The 18,878-nt window shown below is 52.3% G+C and overlaps 1 protein-coding gene across 2 annotated transcripts in view; it reads left to right on the plus strand.

Moving 5' to 3' along the window:
* The window catches only part of LOC139389609 (atrophin-1-like), a 43,946-nt gene that overhangs the window by 7,430 nt on the left and 17,638 nt on the right, over positions 1–18,878 (plus strand). For both annotated transcript variants that reach the window (XM_071136467.1, XM_071136459.1), the window contains exons 5-8: positions 76–2,870; positions 6,807–7,023; positions 7,132–8,602; positions 8,792–8,935. In XM_071136467.1, coding sequence (XP_070992568.1) covers positions 76–2,870; positions 6,807–7,023; positions 7,132–8,602; positions 8,792–8,935 — 4,627 coding nt within the window. The remainder of the gene's footprint in view (positions 1–75; positions 2,871–6,806; positions 7,024–7,131; positions 8,603–8,791; positions 8,936–18,878) is intronic.

Below are 18,878 nucleotides of genomic sequence, written 5' to 3' on the forward strand. Positions count from 1 at the left end.
TAGGTTGAATTAGGATGTTTTAATGTCAACATTTAATTAATATATACTTTCCTCATATTCACCTTATGTCATCAGGATTCTTCCTCTGTCATCAACCCACCGACTTCAACTCATTCAACTGACAGTACTCCCCCCACTATACCGCCCCCACCCTCGGCTCCCAGACAGTCACGTGACAGTGACAACGAGGATGGTCAATCCCAGGGCAGCAGGAGCTCAGTTGTAGGGAGCTTGGCCAATAGTCTGAGCAGTGGGCGGGACATCGACCAGGACAATCGATCTTCCTCCCCGAGTCTCTCTGCCTCGCCTCCAGCCAGTTTAGACTCTGACTCTGATGGTCCAGACTCACCAAAGCAAGGAGAGGGGGAACGGGAGAAAAGGAACGAGGGAGGAGTGGGGAAGACAGGAGGAGAGGAAAGGAGAGCAGCCAGAGAGGGGAGAGGGGATGAGTCTTGCGGGGATGGAGAAAGGAAGGATGGAGGAATAGAGGACAGCCCTTCTCTGAAGCTGCCATCCTCCTCCATCTCTTCCTCTGCTCCTGTTCCCTCTCTCCGCGGAGCAGGGGATTCAGCCAATGACAGCAATAGTGGCAGGAAGTCCTATTTCTCACAGGACTCCAAGCTGGTAAGCAAGATGGAGTATGGACCGGCCAGCGCTGACACTGTGCACAGTGGCAATCGAATGAACTCCAAAGCTAAAGCTCAGTGCGTGACCAAGGCAACTGTCGCCGGGGGAGACTATCCCCTCGGCAACCCCAACATTCCACACCCCCCTCCACCACCCCTTCCTCCTCCACCAGCACTGAAACCCTTAGAACTAGGGGGGCAGAACCTGCCCTCAGAAGTCAAGGTAGAGAGAGAGAAAATGGAGAAAGGTGAGAAACTGATGGACAACAAGACGGCTCCTCCCTCTCTGTTACCCCAAACCAGCCCATTACCCCCCTCCCAGCCCCCGCCCCACCCCCACCACTACAGCCCCACCGGATGGCAGGGAGGCACCGCAACCGGTTGCCAGGGGAGCTGGGGCTACACCCGTTACTCTGGTAACCACCACGCTCACCAGCCGCAGCACCAACCCCCAGTGCAGCAACAGCAACTGCCATCCGTCTACAACCCCCCTTCCTCCCGTCATTCGTCCTCCTCCCACCCCCCTTACCTTCCCCACCCCCACAAGGAGTACCTCCCCAGGTACGCTTCCGGGGGAGGGGAAAGGGAGAGGGGGGCGGCCGGCGAGAGGGAGAGGGGGGGAGTGAGGGTGGAGTATGGGGGGAGGGAGATAGGTAGGGATTTCTCGGCTAGTAGTGGTAGTAACAGCAGCACTTCTGGTGGGATGGGGGGTCCTAATGGGGTCCAAGGGAGGGAGTTTGTGGGTCAGAACCGGGAGTACCCAGGCCTGGGACCTCAGGGCTCTGTGAGAGACCCCCCCATGGGTCCTGGGGGAAGAGAATTTGGACCGGGGGTGTTCAGAGAAAGAGAGAGGGAGAGGGAGGGAGAGAGGGATGTAGGAGGAAGGGAGTTTCCTTTACAGAATCGTAATGAGAATCAGAACAGAGAGTTTGGACCCACCGGTGCTGGGGGAGGAAGGGGGCACCCGAGAGACAAAGAGGGGGGGCGGTGGGGCGAGTTTGGAGGCCAGATGAGAGAGGTGGGGGGCAATGGTAACCCCAATAATAACCCCCTCCCCCTAGGAAACCCCTCAAGCTCGACCAGTGGGTTACCTGCAGCCCCCATGCTAAACCGCGACCCCCCTTCCTCACCCCAAAACAACCCCAGCCACCCTACCCTACCCCCCCACCCACATCCTCAAAGCGCCTCCAAACGAGACTACCCCCCATCGATGGACCAGGGACAGACAAGGCACAGTCCCCCCTCTGGACCAGAACACTTCCACAGAGAGTACCCTCCTGGGGCCAAGGACTATCCCCCTGGTGGCCCACCCTCCACCGGCCCGGCCCGTGAGTACCCCAGTCCTCCTGGAATGACTCCAAACCTGGGCCGAGACTACCCAGGTGGACCTCAGATCCCCCTCTTGCCCCACCCCCACTTTCCAGCCCAGCAGCCCAGAGACAGGGACCGAGAGAGGGACACCAACCAGCGAGAGTCGTCTCTCTACCAAAACCGTGGCGGTCCCCCCCAACCCCCATCTCTTTCTCCCTCCTCTTCCTCCTCCACTCCTCATGGACACCCTCCGAATGCTCCTTACCCTCCTCCGCCACCTCCTCCCCCTCTCCCCCCTCCCCAAACCTCCCTTGCTCAGCCCCAACCCCCCTCCGGCCTGGGACCCAATCACGTTCGTCCGGCAAATTATTCTTCCTCCAATCAGACTCCTACAACACCCCTCTCTCCTTTACTAAGCCCCTCGACCAATCAGATGGGAGGGTTTCCTTCCTACCCGCCAGGCTCCTCCTCCGGGGCCAACATGTCACTTCCTGGTTCAGGTGTGTCACCTGGCTGTCGGCCCTCACCTTTTCACAGCACTTTGAACAGCCACGCCCCCTTCAGCAGCCCCTACCACTCCAATGGGAACAGTGGGAACAACCTGGTCCCGACTAACAGCAATAGTAACAGTAGCAGTGGCAGCAGCCATACCAACTCTCTCTCTCAGTCCCTCTCACCTCAAAACGCCTCAAAAGGACCCCAACCTCTTAGTAACCCCGGCAACAACAATGGTACTTCGGCCCCTGGCTGTAGCTCCTCACTTCCTAGAGATGGGCATTCTGATTCGTCCACAGGTCCACCTCCCCCACCTGTCATCAAGGAGGAACCAATAGAGGAGAGGGAGGAGAGTGAAAGCCCACCTCCTGTTTTGAGAAGCCCCTCCCCTGAGCCCAAGCTGGTGGACATTCCGATCCACGCTAGCCAATCAGCACGGTGAGATGGGACAGGCGTCATAGCAACAGAAGGGCTCCATCATATGTCACTCTAACAAGTTCTAACAACTGATTTATGTGGTTTTATCTCTGTTTTGTCACTGGCACTTATCATAATATGTCAGCTATTATTTATAGATAAAGGGGCTGAGAAATGTATTCCTGTCACAGAAGATGTTTTGTAGACAGGTCTACAGTATATCAAAGACAACAACACCATCACAGAAGACGTTTTGTAGACAGGCCTACAGTATATCAAAGACAACAACACCCATCACGGAATATGTTTTGTAGACAGGCCTACAGTATATCAAAGACAACAACACCCATCACAGAATATGTTTTGTAGACAGGCCTACAGTATATCAAAGACAACAACACCCATCACAGAATATGTTTTGTAGACAGGCCTACAGTATATCAAAGACAACAACACCCATCACAGAATATGTTTTGTAGACAGGCCTACAGTATATCAAAGACAACAACACCCATCACAGAATATGTTTTGTAGACAGGCCTACAGTATATCAAAGACAACAACACCCATCACAGAAGACGTTTTGTAGACAGGCCTACAGTATATCAAAGACAACAACACCCATCACGGAATATGTTTTGTAGACAGGCCTACAGTATATCAAAGACAACAACACCCATCACAGAATATGTTTTGTAGACAGGCCTACAGTATATCAAAGACAACAACACCCATCACAGAATATGTTTTGTAGACAGGCCTACAGTATATCAAAGACAACAACACCCATCACAGAATATGTTTTGTAGACAGGCCTACAGTATATCAAAGACAACAACACCCATCACAGAAGAGGTGTTGTAGACAGGCCTACAGTATATCAAAGACAACAACACCCATCACAGAATATGTTTTGTAGACAGGCCTACAGTATATCAAAGACAACAACACCCGTCACAGAATATGTTTTGTAGACAGGCCTACAGTATATCAAAGACAACAACACCATCACAGAAGAGGTGTTGTAGACAGGCCTACAGTATATCAAAGACAACAACACCCATCACAGAAGAGGTGTTGTAGACAGGCCTACAGTATATCAAAGACAACAACACCCATCACAGAATATGTTTTGTAGACAGGCCTACAGTATATCAAAGACAACAACACCCATCACAGAATATGTTTTGTAGACAGGCCTACAGTATATCAAAGACAACAACACCCATCACAGAATATGTTTTGTAGACAGGCCTACAGTATATCAAAGACAACAACACCCATCACAGAATATGTTTTGTAGACAGGCCTACATTATATCAAAGACAACAACACCCATCACAGAAGAGGTGTTGTAGACAGGCCTACAGTATATCAAAGACAACAACACCCATCACAGAATATGTTTTGTAGACAGGCCTACATTATATCAAAGACAACAACACCCATCACAGAAGAGGTGTTGTAGACAGGCCTACAGTATATCAAAGACAACAACACCCATCACAGAATATGTTTTGTAGACAGGCCTACAGTATATCAAAGACAACAACACCCATCACAGAAGAGGTGTTGTAGACAGGCCTACAGTATATCAAAGACAACAACACCCATCACAGAAGAGGTGTTGTAGACAGGCCTACAGTATATCAAAGACAACAACACCCATCACAGAATATGTTTTGTAGACAGGCCTACAGTATATCAAAGACAACAACACCCATCACAGAATATGTTTTGTAGACAGGCCTACAGTATATCAAAGACAACAACACCCATCACAGAATATGTTTTGTAGACAGGCCTACAGTATATCAAAGACAACAACACCCATCACAGAATATGTTTTGTAGACAGGCCTACAGTATATCAAAGACAACAACACCCATCACAGAATATGTTTTGTAGACAGGCCTACAGTATATCAAAGACAACAACACCCATCACAGAATATGTTTTGTAGACAGGCCTACAGTATATCAAAGACAACAACACCATCACAGAATATGTTTTGTAGACAGGCCTACAGTATATCAAAGACAACAACACCATCACAGAAGAGGTGTTGTAGACAGGCCTACAGTATATCAAAGACAACAACACCCATCACAGAATATGTTTTGTAGACAGGCCTACAGTATATCAAAGACAACAACACCATCACAGAATATGTTTTGTAGACAGGCCTACAGTATATCAAAGACAACAACACCCGTCACAGAAGAGGTGTTGTAGACAGGCCTACAGTATATCAAAGACAACACCACCCATCACAGAATATGTTTTGTAGACAGGCCTACAGTATATCAAAGACAACAACACCCATCACAGAATATGTTTTGTAGACAGGCCTACAGTATATCAAAGACAACAACACCCATCACAGAATATGTTTTGTAGACAGGCCTACAGTGTATCAAAGACAACAACACCATCACAGAATATGTTTTGTAGACAGGCCTACATTATATCAAAGACAACAACACCCATCACAGAAGAGGTGTTGTAGACAGGCCTACAGTATATCAAAGACAACAACACCCATCACAGAATATGTTTTGTAGACAGGCCTACATTATATCAAAGACAACAACACCCATCACAGAAGAGGTGTTGTAGACAGGCCTACAGTATATCAAAGACAACAACACCCATCACAGAATATGTTTTGTAGACAGGCCTACAGTATATCAAAGACAACAACACCCATCACAGAATATGTTTTGTAGACAGGCCTACATTATATCAAAGACAACAACACCCATCACAGAAGAGGTGTTGTAGACAGGCCTACAGTATATCAAAGACAACAACACCCATCACAGAAGAGGTGTTGTAGACAGGCCTACAGTATATCAAAGACAACAACACCCATCACAGAAGAGGTGTTGTAGACAGGCCTACAGTATATCAAAGACAACAACACCATCACAGAATATGTTTTGTAGACAGGCCTACAGTATATCAAAGACAACAACACCATCACAGAAGAGGTGTTGTAGACAGGCCTACAGTATATCAAAGACAACAACACCCATCACAGAAGAGGTGTTGTAGACAGGCCTACAGTATATCAAAGACAACAACACCATCACAGAAGAGGTGTTGTAGACAGGCCTACAGTATATCAAAGACAACAACACCCATCACAGAATATGTTTTGTAGACAGGCCTACAGTATATCAAAGACAACACCACCCATCACAGAATATGTTTTGTAGACAGGCCTACATTATATCAAAGACAACAACACCCATCACAGAATATGTTTTGTAGACAGGCCTACAGTATATCAAAGACAACAACACCCATCACAGAATATGTTTTGTAGACAGGCCTACAGTATATCAAAGACAACAACACCCATCACAGAAGAGGTGTTGTAGACAGGCCTACAGTATATCAAAGACAACAACACCCATCACAGAAGAGGTGTTGTAGACAGGCCTACAGTATATCAAAGACAACACCACCATCACAGAAGAGGTGTTGTAGACAGGCCTACAGTATATCAAAGACAACAACACCCATCACAGAAGAGGTGTTGTAGACAGGCCTACAGTATATCAAAGACAACAACACCATCACAGAAGAGGTGTTGTAGACAGGCCTACAGTATATCAAAGACAACACCACCATCACAGAAGACGTTGCCAGATAATAAAGATAGTATCATCATATGGGAACACCACCATCACAGAAGACATTGCCAGATAATAAAGATAGTATCATCATATGGGAACACCACCATCACAGAAGACATTGCCAGATAATAAAGATAGTATCATCATATGGGAACACCACCATCACAGAAGACGTTGCCAGATAATAAAGATAGTATCATCATGTGGGAACACCACCATCACAGAAGACGTTGCCAGATAATAAAGATAGTATCATCATGTGGGAACAAAATCCGATGCATAAATTGGTTATATTTTGCTGATGTGGTTCTAGGTTCCACAGGGTTCTAGATCGGGGCAGTGGAAACTCCTGCGCCCGCAGCGACGTTCTCTTTGTGCCCCTGGACGGCTCCAAACTGTGGAAGAAGAGGAACGAGGTGATCGAGAGAGCCCGGAGAGAGGTGGAGCAGAGGGCCAGAGACCTGAGGGAGAAAGAGCGGGAACGAGAGAGGGAGAGAGAGAGGGAGCGGGACCTGGAGAGGCATCTACAAGTGAGTATAATGAGGCAAGGAGGGGGAGGCGATGAGCGAGGGAGAGGGACACAATGCTCAATTTCCTTCTCCATTTTGTCTCTTTAAATGCTCCCTCTTTCCCTGCAGCAACAGAAGGACAATAACAATGGAAATATACAACGCCAGGGATCCTCTCTCTTCTTCCCCTCCTCTTCCTCCATCCTCCTCGACCCTAACTCCTCTTCTTCTAACCCTGGGTCTCACCCTCAACCTCACCCCCAGCAGCACCACTCCCACCCTCACCCCCACGCTCACCTCCACCACTCCCACCTCCACCCCTCCCTCTCTCAACACATCCCACACTCCCTCCTCATGCAGTCAATGGGGGGTTCAACGGTGGTTGGCCCACAGGGGGCTCTGGGGATCGGGTTAGGAGGGCCGTACCTGGGCCCTGACACCCCCGCACTGCGGACCCTGAGCGAGTACGCCCGGCCCCACGCCATGTCCCCCCTCGGGGCTAGTCGCCAACACCAACACCCACATGTCCACCATCATGGCCACCCTCATGGCCACCCCCATGTCCACCCCTCCTTCTTCCTCCCCCAGTTCCAGAACCATGCTCTGGCCCACCCACATCACATGCCTGCTGATGCAGCCACAGCGGCAGCCATCTTGGGTTTCCTCTATGGGGGCAGTATGGAGGGAGGGCCAGGGGGACATGGAGGAGGACATGGGGGGATGGGGGGTGCAGGGTTAGGGGGGATGGGGTTTCCCCATGCAGTGGCAGCCCACCGGGAGCGCATGAAGCCGGGGTTTGAGTTTAAGAGTGAGGACAGGGTGTACCAGCCGGGCTCCTTGGGAGATCCTACGGCTCTCGCCCTCGCCCACTCCCACTCGCATGCCCACGCACACGCTCATGCACATGCTCACTCCCTACTGCTGGGGGGAGGGGGTGGAGGTGAGGTGGCCATTTATGGCACCCCCCCTCCCCAGGCTCCTCCACCCCCACCACCGCCCCTCCAGAACCCAGCGTTAGCCCCAGTGAGTCGCCTCCCTAACCCTCCTCCCGCCCCTCAGTCCCTCTCCAACCCTCCCCCCTTCTCCCTGCTTCCTCCCTCGCTACCCTCTCACCCTACACCTGCACCAGCCCCTCCACCCCCAGTCCCCGTAGCTGCACCTCTGCCCACTCCTCCTCCACCCTCCTCTAACCCTGTTTCATCCCTCCATCACCCCGCAACGCACTCCTTTCCCAGCTCCCTCCCCCCATCTCACCCCCCACCTGCCCCGGCCCCGGTGACCGCCCCTCCCGAGACCTACCCCCCTCTCACTCGCTCCCCCACCACATCTGAGAGAGAGAGGAGTGGAGAGAGGGAGAGAGAAAGAGAGCGAGACAGAGCGGGGCTGCCAGCTGGTGGAGAGAGGGGACGAGAGAGGGAGAGGGAGCGAGAGAGAGAAAGAGAAAGAGGTGGAAGCAATGGAAGTGGAGGAAGTGGTGGAAGTGGAGGAGGAGGAACAGGAGGAGAGATTCCGGGGCGTCTTCAGATGTTGAACGTCACGCCTCATCATCACCAGCACTCACACATCCACTCCCACCTGCACCTGCACCAGCAAGACACAGGTACCCACTGCTGCTAAACACAGTTGTGATCTTGTACTATGATCTACACACTACTATTTAGTGCTCTTTTGAGCTGGACCTGAGAAAGCTCTTCCTGTCTGATACAGATGTTGATGTTAACGTGGTTGTTGATGCTGTGACTCTTATTAAATATCTCCTTGTGTTTCCTGTTACATCATTGGCCCCTAGCGGCGGGCGGGGTGCACCCCCTGATGGACCCGTTGGCGTCGGGGTCTCCCCTGGCCCGCCTGCCCTACCCAGGGGCAGCGCTGGGCACCCCCATCCTGGCACACCCCCTCACTGAAAGCGAGGTGCTACGACAACAACTCTTCGGTGAGGAAAGGCTTGTTTTTTCAGTCTGTTTGTTTATTTTTCTGTCTGCCTGTCTGTCTGTGTTTTATCATGAATATGATACCTACTGTAACTATCTTTCTGTCACTATCTACCTCACCTGTCTCTCCACTCCTCCTCTCACCTGTCTCTCTCTTCTCCACTCCTCCTCTCACCTGTCTCTCTCTTCTCCACTCCTTCTCTCACCTGTCTATCTCTTCTACACTCCTCCTCTCACCTGTCTGTCTCTTCTACACTCCTCCTCTCACCTGTCTCTCTCTTCTCCACTCCTCTCACCTGTCTCTCTCTTCTCCACTCCTCTCACCTGTCTCTCCCTTCTCCACTCCTCCTCTCACCTGTCTATATCCTTCTCCACTCCTCCTCTCACCTGTCTCTCTCTTCTCCACTCCTCCTCTCACCTGTCTCTCCCTTCTCCACTCCTCCTCTCACCTGTCTATATCCTTCTCCACTCCTCCTCTCACCTGTCTCTCCTCTTCTCCACTCCTCCTCTCACCTGTCTATCTCCTTCTCCACTCCTCCTCTCACCTGTCTCTCTCCTTCTCCACTCCTCCTCTCACCTGTCAATCTCCTTCTCCACTCCTCCTCTCACCTGTCTACCTCCTTCTCCACTCCTCCTCTCACCTGTCTCTCTCTTCTCCACTCCTCCTCTCACCTGTCTCTCCTCTTCTCCACTCCTCCTCTCACCTGTCTCTCCTCTTCTCCTCCTCTTACCTGTCTCTCCCCTTCTCCACTCTTCCTCTTACCTGTCTCTCCCCTTCTCCACTCCTCCTCTCACCTGTCTCTCTCTTCTCCACTCCTCCTCTCACCTGTCTCTCTCTTCTCCACTCCTCCTCTTACCCGTCTCTCCCCTTCTCCACTCTTCCTCTTACCTGTCTCTCCCCTTCTCCACTCCTCCTCTCACCTGTCTCTCCCCTTCTCCACTCCTCCTCTCACCTGTCTCTCTCTTCTCCACTCCTCCTCTCACCTGTCTCTCTCTTCTCCACTCCTCCTCTCACCTGTCTCTCTCTTCTCCACTCCTTCTCTTACCTGTCTCTCTCTTCTCCACTCCTCCTCTCACCTGTCTCTCTCTTCTCCACTCCTCCTCTTACCTGTCTCTCCCCTTCTCCACTCCTCCTCTTACCTGTCTCTCCCCTTCTCCACTCCTCCTCTTACCTGTTTCTCCCCTTCTCTGCTTCTCCTCTCACCTGTTTCTCCCCTTCTCCAATCCTCCTCTTATCTGTCTCTCCCCTTCTCCACTCTTCCTCTTACCTGTCTCTCCCCTTCTCTACTCCTCCTCTCACCTGTCTCTCCCCTTCTCCACTCTTCCTCTTACCTGTCTCTCCCCTTCTCCATTCTTCCTCTTACCTGTCTCTCTCTTCTACACTCCTCCTCTCACCTGTCTCTCCCCTTCTCCACTCTTCCACTTACCTGTCTCTCCCCTTCTCCACTCTTCCTCTTACCTGTCTCTCTCTTCTACACTCCTACTCTCACCTGTCTCTCTCCTTCTCCACTCTTCCTATTACCTGTCTCTCTCTTCTTCACTCCTCTCACCTCTCTCCTCTTCCCCACTCCTCCTCTCACCTGTCTCGCTCTTCTCCACTCTTCCTCTTACCTGTCTCTCTCTTGCCCACTCCTCCTCTCACCTGTCTTGCTCTTCTCCACTCTTCCTCTTACCTGTGTCTCTTTTCTACACTTCTCCTCTCACCTGTCTCCCCTTCTCCACTCTTCCTCTTACCTGTCTCTCATCTAAACTCCTCTTCCCACCTGTCTCTCCCTTCTCCACTCCTCCTCTCACTTGTCTATCTCCTTCTCCACTCCTCCTCTCACTTGTCTATCTCCTTCTCCACTCCTCCTCTCACCTGTCTCTCCCCTTCTCAACTCCTCTCACTTGCCTCTCCCTTCTCCACTCCTCCTCTCACCTGTCTCTCCTCCACTCCTCCTCTCACCTGTCTCCTCTTCTCCACTCCTTCTCTCACCTGTCTCTTCCGTTCTCCACTCCACTCACTTGTCTATCTCCTTCTCCACTCTTCCTCTTACCTGTCTCTCCCCTTCTCCACTCTTCCTCTTACCTGTCTCTCTCCTTCTCCACTCCTCCCCTCACCTGTCTCCCCCTTCTCCACTCTTCCTCTTACCTGTCTCTCTCTTCTTCACTCCTCTCACCTCTCTCCTCTTCCCCACTCCTCCTCTCACCTGTCTCGCTCTTCTCCACTCTTCCTCTTACCTGTGTCTCTCTTCTACACTTCTCCTCTCACCTGTCTCCCCTTCTCCACTCTTCCTCTTACCTGTCTCTCTTCTACACTCCTCTTCTCACCTGTCTATCTCCTTCAACACTCCTCCTCTCACCTGTCTCTCCCTTCTCCACTCCTCCTCTCACCCGTCTATCTCCTTCTCCACTCCTCCTCTCACCTGTCTCTCTCTTCTCCACTCCTCCTCTCACTTGTCTACCTCCTTCTCCACTCCTCCTCTCACCTCTCTCCTCTTCTCCACTCCTCCTCTCACCTGTCTCTCCCTTATCCACTCCTCCCCTCACCTGTCTCTCCCTTTTCCACTCCTCCTCTCACTTGTCTATCTCCTTCTCCACTCCTCCTCTCACTTGTCTACCTCCTTCTCCACTCCTCCTCTCACCTGTCTCTCTCTTCTCTACTCCTCCTCTCACCTGTCTCTCCCTTCTCCACTCCTCCCCTCGCCTATCTCTCCCTTCTCCACTCCTCCCCTCGCCTGCCTCTCCCTTCTCCACTTCTCCCCTCACCTGTCTCTCCCTTCTCCACTCCTCCTCTCACTTGTCTATCTCCTTCTCCACTCTACCTCTTACCTGTCTCTCTATTCTCCACTCCTCCTCTCACCCGTCTATCTCCTTCTCTCACCTGTCTCTCCCTTCTCCACTCCTCCCCTCACCTGTCTCTCCCTTCTCCACTTCTCCCATCACCTGTCTCTCCCTTCTCCACTCCTCCCCTCGCCTATCTCTCCCTTCTCCACTCCTCCTCTCACTTGTCTATCTCCTTCTCCACTCCTCCTCTCACCTGTCTATCCCCTTCTTCACTCTTCCTCTCACCTGTCTATCCCCTTCTTCACTCTTCCTCTCACCTGTCTATCTCCTTCTCCACTCCTCCCATCACCTGTCTCTCCCTTCTCCACTCCTCCTCTCACATGTCTATCTCCTTCTCCACTCCTCCTCTCACCTGTCTATCTCCTTCTCCACTCCTCCCATCACCTGTCTCTCCCTTCTCCACTCCTCCTCTCACTTGTCTATCTCCTTCTCCACTCCTCCTCTTACCTGTCTCTCTCTTCTCCACTTCTCCTCTCACCTGTCTCTCTCTTCTCCACTCCTCCTCTCACCTGTCTCTCTCTTCTCCACTCCTCCTCTCACCTGCCTCTCCCTTCTCCACTCCTCCCCTCGCCTATCTCTCCCTTCTCCACTCCTCCCCTCGCCTGCCTCTCCCTTCTCCACTTCTCCCCTCACCTGTCTCTCCCTTCTCCACTCCTCCTCTCACTTGTCTATCTCCTTCTCCACTCTACCTCTTACCTGTCTCTCTATTCTCCACTCCTCCTCTCACCCGTCTATCTCCTTCTCTCACCTGTCTCTCCCTTCTCCACTCCTCCCCTCACCTCTCTCTCCCTTCTCCACTCCTCCCAACACCTATCTCTCCCTTCTCCACTCCTCCTCTCACTTGTCTATCTCCTTCTCCACTCCTCCTCTCACCTGTCTCTCCCTTCTCCACTTCTCCCATCAACTGTCTCTCCCTTCTCCTCTCCTCCTCTCACTTGTCTATCTCCTTCTCCACTCCTCTCACCTGTCTCTCCCCTTCTCAACTCCTCTCACTTGCTTCTCCCTTCTCCACTCCTCCTCTCACCTGTCTCTCCTCCACTCCTCCTCTCACCTGTCTCCCCTTCTCCACTCCTCCTCTCACTTGTCTACCTCCTTCTCCACTCCTCCTCTCACTTGTCTATCTCCTTCTCCACTCCTCCTCTCACTTGTCTACCTCCTTCTCCACTCCTCCTCTTACCTGTCTCTCTCTTCTCCACTTCTCCTCTCACCTGTCTCTCTCTTCTCCACTCCTCCTCTCACCTATCTCTCCCTTCTCCACTCCTCCTCTCACTTGTCTATCTCCTTCTCCACTCCTCCTCTCACCTGTCTATCCCCTTCTTCACTCTTCCTCTCACCTGTCTCTCCCTTTTCCACTCCTCCTCTCACTTGTCTATCTCCTTCTCCACTCCTCCTCTCACTTGTCTACCTCCTTCTCCACTCCTCCTCTCACCTGTCTCTCTCTTCTCTACTCCTCCTCTCACCTGTCTCTCCCTTCTCCACTCCTCCCCTCGCCTATCTCTCCCTTCTCCACTCGTCCCCTCGCCTATCTCTCCCTTCTCCACTCCTCCTCTCACTTGTCTATCTCCTTCTCCACTCCTCCTCTCACCTGTCTATCCCCTTCTTCACTCTTCCTCTCACCTGTCTATCTCCTTCTCCACTCCTCCCAACACCTATCTCTCCCTTCTCCACTCCTCCTCTCACTTGTCTATCTCCTTCTCCACTCCTCCTCTCACCTGTCTATCCCCTTCTTCACTCACCCGCTCACCTGTCTATCTCCTTCTCCACTCCTCCCAACACCTGTCTCTCCCTTCTCCACTCCTCCTCTCACATGTCTATCTCCTTCTCCACTCCTCCTCTCACCTGTCTATCTCCTTCTCCACTCGTCCCATCACCTGTCTCTCCCTTCTCCACTCCTCCTCTCACCTGTCTCTCTCTTCTCCACTCCTCCTCTCACCTGTCTCTCTCTTCTCCACTCCTCCTCTCACCTGCCTCTCCCTTCTCCACTTCTCCCCTCACCTGTCTCTCCCTTCTCCACTCCTCCTCTCACTTGTCTATCTCCTTCTCCACTCCTCCTCTTACCTGTCTCTCTCTTCTCCACTTCTCCTCTCACCTGTCTCTCTCTTCTCCACTCCTCCTCTCACCTGTCTCTCTCTTCTCCACTCCTCCTCTCACCTGTCTCTCCCTTCTCCACTCCTCCTCTCACTTGTCTATCTCCTTCTCCACTCTACCTCTTACCTGTCTCTCTATTCTCCACTCCTCCTCTCACCCGTCTATCTCCTTCTCTCACCTGTCTCTCCCTTCTCCACTCCTCCCCTCACCTGTCTCTCCCTTCTCCACTTCTCCCATCACCTGTCTCTCCCTTCTCCACTCCTCCTCTCACTTGTTTATCTCCTTCTCCACTCCTCTCACCTGTCTCTCCCCTTCTCAACTGCTCTCACTTGCTTCTCCCTTCTCCACTCCTCCTCTCACCTGTCTCTCCTCCACTCCTCCTCTCACCTGTCTCCTCTTCTCCACTCCTTCTCTCACCTTTCTCTTCCGTTCTCTACTCCTCTCACTTGTCTACCTCCTTCTCCACTCCTCCTCTTACCTGTCTCTCTCTTCTCCACTTCTCCTCTCACCTGTCTCTCTCTTCTCCACTCCTCCTCTCACCTGTCTCTGTCTTCTCCACTCCTCCTCTCACCTGTCTCTCTCTTCTCTACTCCTCCTCTCACCTGTCTCTCCCTTCTCCACTCCTCCACTCGCCTATCTCTCCCTTCTCCACTCCTCCTCTCACTTGTCTATCTCCTTCTCCACTCCTCCTCTCACCTGTCTATCCCCTTCTTCACTCTTCCTCTCACCTGTCTATCCCCTTCTTCACTCTTCCTCTCACCTGTCTATCTCCTTCTCCACTCCTCCCATCACCTGTCTCTCCCTTCTCCACTCCTCCTCTCACATGTCTATCTCCTTCTCCACTCTACCTCTTACCTGTCTCTCTATTCTCCACTCCTCCTCTCACCCGTCTATCTCCTTCTCTCACCTGTCTCTCCCTTCTCCACTTCTCCCCTCACCTGTCTCTCCCTTCTCCACTTCTCCCATCACCTGTCTCTCCCTTCTCCACTCCTCCTCTCACTTGTTTATCTCCTTCTCCACTCCTCTCACCTGTCTCTCCCCTTCTCAACTGCTCTCACTTGCTTCTCCCTTCTCCACTCCTCCTCTCACCTGTCTCTCCTCCACTCCTCCTCTCACCTGTCTCCTCTTCTCCACTCCTTCTCTCACCTTTCTCTTCCGTTCTCTACTCCTCTCACTTGTCTACCTCCTTCTCCACTCCTCCTCTTACCTGTCTCTCTCTTCTCCACTTCTCCTCTCACCTGTCTCTCTCTTCTCCACTCCTCCTCTCACCTGTCTCTCTCTTCCCCACTCCTCCTCTCACCTGTCTCTCTCTTCTCTACTCCTCCTCTCACCTGTCTCTCCCTTCTCCACTCCTCCACTCGCCTATCTCTCCCTTCTCCACTCCTCCTCTCACTTGTCTATCTCCTTCTCCACTCCTCCTCTCACCTGTCTATCCCCTTCTTCACTCTTCCTCTCACCTGTCTATCCCCTTCTTCACTCTTCCTATCACCTGTCTATCTCCTTCTCCACTCCTCCCATCACCTGTCTCTCCCTTCTCCACTCCTCCTCTCACATGTCTATCTCCTTCTCCACTCCTCCTCTCACCTGTCTATCTCCTTCTCCACTCGTCCCATCACCTGTCTCTCCCTTCTCCACTCCTCCTCTCACTTGTCTATCTCCTTCTCCACTCCTCCTCTTACCTGTCTCTCTCTTCTCCACTTCTCCTCTCACCTGTCTCTCTCTTCTCCACTCCTCCTCTCACCTGTCTCTCTCTTCTCCACTCCTCCTCTCACCTGCCTCTCCCTTCTCCACTCCTCCTCTCACTTGTCTATCTCCTTCTCCACTCTACCTCTTACCTGTCTCTCTATTCTCCACTCCTCCTCTCACCTGTCTCTCCCCTTCTCAACTCCTCTCACTTGCCTCTCCCTTCTCCACTCCTCCTCTCACCTGTCTCTCATCCACTCCTCCTCTCACCTGTCTCCTCTTCTCCACTCCTTCTCTCACCTGTCTCTTCCGTTCTCCACTTCTCTCACCTGCTTCTCTCTTCTCCACTCCTCCTCTCACCTGTCTATCTCCTTCTCCACTCCTCCTCTCACCTGTCTCTTGTCTTCTCCACTCCTCTTCTCACTTGTCTATCTCCTTCTCCACTCTACCTCTTACCTGTCTCTCTATTCTCCACTCCTCCTCTCACCCGTCTATCTCCTTCTCTCACCTGTCTCTCCCTTCTCCACTCCTCCCCTCACCTGTCTCTCCCTTCTCCACTTCTCCCATCACCTGTCTCTCCCTTCTACACTCCTTCTCTCACCTGTCTCTTCCGTTCTCTCCCTTCTCCACTCCTCCCCTCACCTGTCTCTCCCTTCTCCACTCCTCCTCTCACTTGTCTATCTCCTTCTCCACTCTGCCTCTCACCTGTCTCTCCTTCTCCACTCCTCCTCTCACCTGTCTACCTCCTTCTCCACTCCTCCTCTCACCTGTCTCTTGTCTTCTCCACTCCTCCTCTCACCTGTCTCTTGTCTTCTCCACTCCTCCTCTCACCTGTCTACCTCCTTCTCCACTCCTCCTCTCACCTGTCTCTTGTCTTCTCCACTCCTCCTCTCACCTGTCTATCTCCTTCTCCACTCCTCCTCTCACCTGTCTCTTGTCTTCTCCACTCCTCTTCTCACCTGTCAATGTCCTTCTCCACTCCTCCTCTCACCTGTCTACCTCCTTCTCCACTCCTCCTCTCACCTGTTTACCTCCTTCTCCACTTCTCCTCTCACGTGTCTCTCCCTTCTCCACTCCTCCTCACCTCTTTCCCTTCTCCACTCCTCCTCTCACTTGTCTATCTCCTTCTCCACTCCTCCTCTCACTTTCTTCACTCTTCCTCTCACCTGTCTATCACTCCTTCTCCACTCTTCCTCTTACCTGTCTCTCTCTTCTCCACTCCTCCTCTCACCTGTGTCTCCACTCCCTTCTCCACTCCTCCCCTCACCTCTTTCCCTTCTCCACTCCTCCTCTCACTTGTCTATCTCCTTCTCCACTCCTCCTCTCACCTGTCTATCCCCTTCTTCACTCTTCCTCTCACCTGTCTATCTCCTTCTCCACTCCTCTACCTCCTTCTCCACTCCTCTCTCTCACATGTCTATCTCCTTCTCCACTCCTCCTCTCACCTGTCTATCTCCTTCTCCACTCCTCCCATCACCTGTCTCTCCCTTCTCCACTCCTCCTCTCACTTGTCTATCTGCTTCTCCACTCCTCCTCTCACCTGTCTCTCTCTTCTCTCCACTCCTCCTCTCACCTGTCTCTCCTCCACTCCTCCTCTCACCTCTCACTTGTCTATCTCCTTCTCCACTCCTCCTCTTACCTGTCTCTCTCTTCTCCACTTCTCCTCTCACCTGTCTCTCTCTTCTCCACTCCTCCTCTCACCTGTCTCTCTCTTCTCCACTCCTCCTCTCACCTGTCTCTCCCTTCTCCACTCCTCCTCTCACTTGTCTATCTCCTTCTCCACTCTACCTCTTACCTGTCTCTCTATTCTCCACTCCTCCTCTCACCCGTCTATCTCCTTCTCTCACCTGTCTCTCCCTTCTCCACTCCTCCCCTCACCTGTCTACCTCCTTCTCCACTCCTCCTCTCACATGTCTATCTCCTTCTCCACTCTTCCTCTTACCTGTCTATCTCTTCTCCACTTCTCCTCTCACCTGCCTCTCCCTTCTCCACTTCTCCCCTCACCTGTCTCTCCCTTCTCCACTCCTCCTCTCACTTGTCTATCTCCTTCTCCACTCCTCCTCTTACCTGTCTCTCTCTTCTCCACTTCTCCTCTCACCTGTCTCTCTCTTCTCCACTCCTCCTCTCACCTGTCTCTCTCTTCTCCACTCCTCCTCTCACCTGTCTCTCCCTTCTCCACTCCTCCTCTCACTTGTCTATCTCCTTCTCCACTCTACCTCTTACCTGTCTCTCTATTCTCCACTCCTCCTCTCACCCGTCTATCTCCTTCTCTCACCTGTCTCTCCCTTCTCCACTCCTCCCCTCACCTGTCTCTCCCTTCTCCACTTCTCCCATCACCTGTCTCTCCCTTCTCCACTCCTCCTCTCACCTCCTTCTCCACTCCTCTCACCTGTCTCTCCCCTTCTCAACTGCTCTCTCTCCCTCCTCCTCTCACCTGTCTCTCCTCCACTCCTCCTCTCACTTCTCCTCTTCTCCACTCCTTCTCTCACCTTTCTCTTCCGTTCTCTACTCCTCTCACATGTTCTCCCTTCTCTCACTCGTCCCATCTCTCACCTGTCTCCTCCTTCTCAACTGCTCTCACTTGCTTCTCCCTTCCTCCACTCCTCCTCTCACCTGTCTCTCCTCCACTCCTCCTCTCACCTGTCTCCTCTTCTCCACTCCTTCTCTCACCTTTCTCTTCCGTTCTCTACTCCTCTCACATGTCTATCTCCTTCTCCACTCCTCCTCTCACCTGTCTCTCTCTTCTCCACTCGTCCCATCACCTGTCTCTCCCTTCTCCACTCCTCCTCTCACTTGTCTATCTCCTTCTCCACTCCTCCTCTTACCTGTCTCTCTCTTCTCCACTTCTCCTCTCACCTGTCTCTCTCTTCTCCACTCCTCCTCTCACCTGTCTCTCTCTTCTCCACTCCTCCTCTCACCTGCCTCTCCCTTCTCCACTCCTCCTCTCACTTGTCTATCTCCTTCTCCACTCTACCTCTTACCTGTCTCTCTATTCTCCACTCCTCCTCTCACCTCTCTCCCCTTCTCCTCCTCTCACTTGCCTCTCCCTCTCCACTCCTCCTCTCACCTGTCTCTCATCCACTCCTCCTCTCACCTGTCTCCTCTTCTCTCCTTCTCTCACCTGTCTCTTCCGTTCTCCACTTCTCCACTCCTCCTCTCACCTGTCTCACCTGTCTATCTCCTTCTCCACTCCTCCTCTCACCTGTCTCTCCTTCTCCACTCCTCCACTCCTTGTCTCACCTGTCTCTTCCGTTCTCCACTTCTCTCACTCCTGTCTCTCTTCTCCTTCTCCACTCCTCCTCTCACCTGTCTATCTCCTTCTCCACTCCTCCTCTCACCTGTCTCTCC

The sequence above is a fragment of the Oncorhynchus clarkii genome, chromosome 3 (genome assembly GCF_045791955.1).
Source record: "Oncorhynchus clarkii lewisi isolate Uvic-CL-2024 chromosome 3, UVic_Ocla_1.0, whole genome shotgun sequence".
NCBI classification, from domain to species: domain Eukaryota; kingdom Metazoa; phylum Chordata; class Actinopteri; order Salmoniformes; family Salmonidae; genus Oncorhynchus; species Oncorhynchus clarkii.